Raw genomic sequence first — 6,000 nt, 5'->3', positions numbered from 1 at the left:
AAGAGTTACCTTCAAACAAATTTTACAGACAAAGAGTTGTCATAAGCTAACTTTACAGATAAAGAGTTATCTTACACCAAACTGTACAGACAAATAATTATCTTAAACCAAACTTTACAGACAAAGAGTTGTCTTAAACCAAACTTCACAGACAAAGAGTTATCTTACACAGACAAAGAATCGTGATATGCGACACTTTACAAAATCATCGAGTCATACACAGTACTTTAACAGAAGTTTATCCAAACCTCCAAATTTGAAAAAGAAATCAGAAATATATTCTCTTTCTTTTTTATAAACTATAAACTCATTGTGGTTTGAACCTAAAAGCTTATCTTTCATACATTTACATCGGATTAGCACCTCTACTCTTAAAAGTACAGATTTTCTGCTTTTAGATTTTTATCAGTAAATTTGGTTGTCCGAACACGAAATTTACAGTGCAGTTAATTTTAACATTCCTTACAAACATTATTTGAAAAGAAGGATTCTTTCTTCAGGTAATGAAAAATTATTATTTATCTTTGTGTATGATAGAGGTGCTACAGGTAGATCTAAGCTGCTTATTTCTGTGTAACATTAATTTTATATTGCACGCAACGAGGAGTGTTTCTTCAAAACAAAGTAAAGGTGATATACATAAATGACATACGTTTAATGTCATATGTTGATGTTCAGCGTTCTATATAATAATACAGAGTCGGTTGTTGCACTACACTATTGGGGTAAAGGTAAGTACTCTTAAAACAACCACAATATACGCACTATTTACCATGTTATTTCTGTTTCTTTCGACAGATAACTGATTACAAGGGAAAATGATAAATGGAGTCAGAGAGATCGTCACAGTGGTGGTAAGAAATCATTTTGTACAGTCTTATTATTTTTGTTGTATTTTTTATATTTTAATCACTGTATAAAACTGTGCTTAACAATAACTTAAATAAGAAAACATTCAAATGATAATAAACAGTAATTTATATCTTATCCATACGTATATTGGTACTTAACTTTTATCTTAGTAATTTATGAGAATATAATTTAGACGGTGATATATAAGGATCTTCAAGATTTTTTCTGTAAGTACAGAATTTATTTTCATTGCTAGGTAAGAAAATAAATATTTCATGAGTGGCGGTAGCTACTAGTGAAATATGTTAATTTTCATACCACAAGATGACAATTAATCTTGTATTTATAGACAGGTATACATTTTTCTTCTCTTTTGACATTACAATTTGAAAGCCTTTCCATTAAATTATTTATATTAGCTGAACTTAGATGAAAATAGTCCGGCAAGACACCAGCGAAAATACGGAAAAAATGTTTCACAACACTGAACAAATATTTTTTACAGTGAAAATACGGAAAATGAGAATACGCAGTTTATTTTATCAATATTTCTTATATACAATTTAAGTATATAATACAATTATCTTTGTGCAAAAAAGATAAGTCGTCCGGATAAATAATCTGCACATCATGTACAAGTCTACAACAGAAACTCGCTTATATCTTTAACTTGTTGAAATTATTATTCATTTCAGTTATTTTCTTTTTCCATGGTGATGAAAACAGAATCATTTGTCGTTGACACTGCAACAGACAAGTGCCTTCCGCGAAGTCCAGCCTGTCTTTGTGAAACGACTAAAGCCTATAAAGATGGCGGCAAAGAAGTCCCACAAAGCAACATTTACTGCGACGAGACAAGCTCGGATGTATTTCCTGATTTTTCGGTGATTACAAAACCTATAATTGACAGTTTTGACTGGTATATAGGACTTTCCAAAAATAACTTAACATCTATACCGGGAGGTTTGTTTACAGGTTTTGCACCCGTCAATCTCAATGCCACGTACATTTTCCTTGATTTAAACCAAAATCGTATCTCTAAAATCGAAAATAATGCGTTCGTAGGGATGGAAAACGTGTACTTAGAAATGGATTTAACATACAACAATTTGACGAATATTCCATTTGCATTTTTATTGCTGAAACAACTTCGGGGACTTTCACTTGAATTTAACCCAATCAAAGTCATGGATCAAATTGTTCTCCAACATATTGCCCCGACACTTACATATTATGATTTAGGAATTGGCAACATGACATCTTGGCCAGCAGAGTTATCTTCTTTTACTGATTTGTTTACTGCTGCACTGTATGACGTAGAACAATATAAGTTACCAAGACAACCCTTCTACGGATCTAAGAATAAAATAGATGCAATAAGTATAATTAGATCTGACCTAACAACGCTACCGTGTTATTTAACAGATCTTACAGCCCTGACAATACTAGCCATACATGAAACTCCTTATTTAAATGCTACAAACATTGTTGAAGTATGCCCAACGAATTACTCGCTGTTGAAACTTCAAAAATTAGAACTTGTTGAGGGGGCGCTTAAAGAGTTTCCAAACATTCTTAAGTATACACCTTTACTTAAAAAGCTTTATTTAGATCACAATCAGATTCAGTATGTGAATGGGAATTTTATTCCAATGAACAGTTTATTAGAAGGTCTGGTCCTTTCGTACAACAGTCTGCAGACAATACCAGGCAGCTTTCTGCGATTTCAACATCTGAGGGAACTAAATCTAGACCACAACAACATTGCTACTATGGTTCCTGGATTGGAGCGTATTATTTTACAAAATCCTAAGCCTAATCTGTGTTTAAGGTACAATCCAATTAATACAACATCACTTACAGCGAAATGTTCGCCGATCACTTTTCCATGGAGACCATAATTGAAAATTTGAATTTAGATATTTTCATAAAATAAATATAGATAATGCGATATGGAAATAAACCAACAGACCTTGACATTTCTTGATTTTTTTTTGGTCTTCTATTCACTATTCAAGGACTTTTATAAGCATTTTCTTATGATTCCTTTTTGTCTGGTACCTGACCACTCCTAAATCAGGTTTACTTGGAAGACTCTATATATAGATGGTCGACGTTGCAGCATAAATTATCCTGATTGTATATAATTAAAGTTAATTTGAATTGAGTTTTGTTCAAACTTTATTTATTCAATAAATTGTACATAAACTGCATTTAAAAACATTTCACTTACAGACCCTATAACAAGTAAAGAAACTGATAGCAAACAGCATGGATCCTGTTCAGACTGCGCGGACGCGCAGGCTGGTCTGGATCCATGCTGGTCGCAAACCCATTATGTTGGTTTTGTCATGACGCGGCTCATTTGATCGTTGAATTATCAGTATTGAGAGAGTAAGGTAACTTATGAAGAAGAAATGTCAGAAGAAAGGAAAAATATAGGGAGAAGTATAATTAAATATATCCGAATTTTAAGTATACTTAAGATAAACATGTTAAGGAATACGAGCGTACGGACAGGCCAAGTTCATTCACACTGATAATAAATTGAAAAATGATATTGAAATATGTCAGCACTATTTTTGAGGAATAAAATATATTCAATGGCAACGTTATTTTTCCTAAAAAACAAGAAATACATTTGTAAACCAATAAAGTTACAAAATTGTGAAAATATTTTGAAGGTAAAAGTATCTGTCAACTTAACCTAATTCTACAAACGAATAAGATCAAAGTTAAGGGGATTAAAATTAAAAGTACGCTATCAAATTTTCTGCTATTCAAGAATTGATCTTTTATGTCAACTAGTGAACATTCAATAAGTCACCGAAAAATAGAGAACTACGATATTTTAAATCTGGTAGACTTTCGTAAATATAGAAAACGGTTTCAAGCTCAAACATAATTATAAACGGAAAGAAATCTCGCACGTAAAAATGTAAGTAATTTTTATAACAAATTAAATATATTTAGGATAACTTTATTGTTTAAAAGTTTTAGAAGTCTAGAAATTTAGGGTAATGAATTTGACCTTACCTTTGTATTTATTTAAAATACGTTTTACGGACGGTAAAATGGAATTAAATTTCAAGTATTATCGATATATAATCATATAAAATAACCAAGATGGTCAAATTGAATGCATGTAATGTAAAGTCCCTGACTTTCATGACAATGTACAGGACTGTATATAGAAGCAGAAACACTTCTTAACAAGAAGAAACAACCGTAGATAATTTAGTTCCTTTTCTTTAACATGAATACTATAATCTACAACAATAATTTATTTGTAATTGTGGGCAGAATGTATGTACATGTACTACTTACTCTTTTTATTTCTTTATTATGTTACTCAAATGTGCCCGTAGTTTATCTTCCAAAGATACTGTCTTGTATTTTCGCAAAGTTTTGAGTACAGTCAAAATGTATTCAAATATTTGTTGATACGAATATTGATTGATCTTACAAAAAAATCTCAAAATTTATTTCGAAATACTCGTATAAACAATTGCAATTTTTGTAGGTGAAAAAGATGAAGATTTATTTGCCGATTTTGTTTCTGCATTGTTATATTGATGTCCATTGGCTAAGATTAAAGAAGACGGTGAATATTTCAGGTTCAAGTACTCAGTTATAAAAGCTGCAAAGTTGTAGGTAAACCATGCAAGTCAAACCTGAAACATGTATGTTTGACTAACGTTGTTTACATCGCACACTTATCATTAATGTGTTCAAGTCATGTTATAAAACAGATTGGTATAAGAAGCAATAAGTGTTTGCTTGACTTGATTTCAAGTGACACGCTCGTATAATAACAAGTCACCGATGTGTATTTTGAAGATATTTGGGAACCTTAAAATCCATAACAACACCATTTTATGTTCATAACTGTTACAACAAAATTATAGCAATAAACATGAAATAACGTTGTTAACAGTGGTACACGTTTAGTTACAAAGAAATACAAAAAGGTTAGCTTTTCTGTTACTATTGCAAGATGCAAAATATATCTTATTAAAACAATTCTCGCGATATTGGTGTAACTGTACATTTATAAGTATATGATTACAATTAAATGATTATTTGTAGACTATAATAGTAAATATAATGATATCATATAATGATGACATATTCAATTTATTGACCATGCATTCGGATAAATAACTATGAAAATTGACTGAATGTACCGCGTTTCGTAATCAGAATGACAAATCGCGGTTAACAGTATAACTGCAGTAATTGTAGTTGTAAAGAATATGTACTTAACTTGTGTGTTATTATTTAAGATTAAGTATTGATATAAATTATGTTCTGTAGTGAATCAAAATTATATAAATGAGTCGGTTGTTGATTTAAGGTAATCTGTATTTATCAGTGATCATAAAAAGTCTAAAAATTAAGTCTTGAATTATATATAATATTTGTACTCGGCTACTTGAGAGGACAAACACTTTTACTAGCATATTCATAGATATTGCGGTGTCTCTCTCAGTCAGAATGGGCATGAAAATGTGATTTAGTGGTGTGTAGCACGAACGTACGCGTCATGATTGTATAATTTTGGTTCTGTTTCGTACTTTTCATGATGGACTTCTTGGAAACAATAAGATTTTGGCAGAAAATTGTCTAATGTCACGCAGCTGTCCGCAGAAATCAAATTTTCAATTTTGTCGAACAATTTTACATCGGCATAGCGTTATCTCTGAGCTCGATCGCGTGACATTATGTAATATATGAATCAATGTTGGTACCACATCCAAATATGGGACAACATATGTAATCAATCGACCTTTGTCAGGACTTTTTCAGACGCTTTGGTCGTTTAAAGGTACAGTCACCAACGGAAATCAGTATAACCAATTTGCACGTTGCCGGAAACTAATTCTATAACTTAATCATTAAATATATTGTTTAAATATAAAGAGGCATGTGTATAAAGAAGATACTGTCCTAGTAAAATCTACGAAAACAAACAAACAACATCAGATAAAACTACTCCGATCAAACTACCCCGATTAAACTTGAATTACAGATTTATGGGCATACATGTAGTTGATTCTGGAAATTTTCAATGATAATGTACATTTTCTAGTCGTATCTTTTTTAACATTCAAAATATAGCTATGATTCATTACACGTATTTAAATA

General features: G+C 31.1%; 1 protein-coding gene across 1 annotated transcript; it reads left to right on the top strand.

Moving 5' to 3' along the window:
* The first annotated feature begins 1,552 nt into the window (after positions 1–1,552).
* Positions 1,553–2,829, top strand: LOC132721095 (leucine-rich repeat-containing G-protein coupled receptor 4-like). Its single transcript, XM_060705346.1, has one exon. The coding sequence runs from the start codon at positions 1,563–1,565 to the stop codon at positions 2,751–2,753; it is 1,191 nt and encodes a 396-aa protein (XP_060561329.1). The 5' UTR covers positions 1,553–1,562; the 3' UTR covers positions 2,754–2,829.
* Positions 2,830–6,000: the final 3,171 nt, after the last annotated feature.

The sequence above is a fragment of the Ruditapes philippinarum genome, unplaced genomic scaffold (genome assembly GCF_026571515.1).
Source record: "Ruditapes philippinarum isolate M1 unplaced genomic scaffold, ASM2657151v2 ctg5001_1_1_1_1, whole genome shotgun sequence".
NCBI lineage: Eukaryota > Metazoa > Mollusca > Bivalvia > Venerida > Veneridae > Ruditapes > Ruditapes philippinarum.
This window is presented reverse-complemented; position numbering and strand designations above follow the sequence as displayed.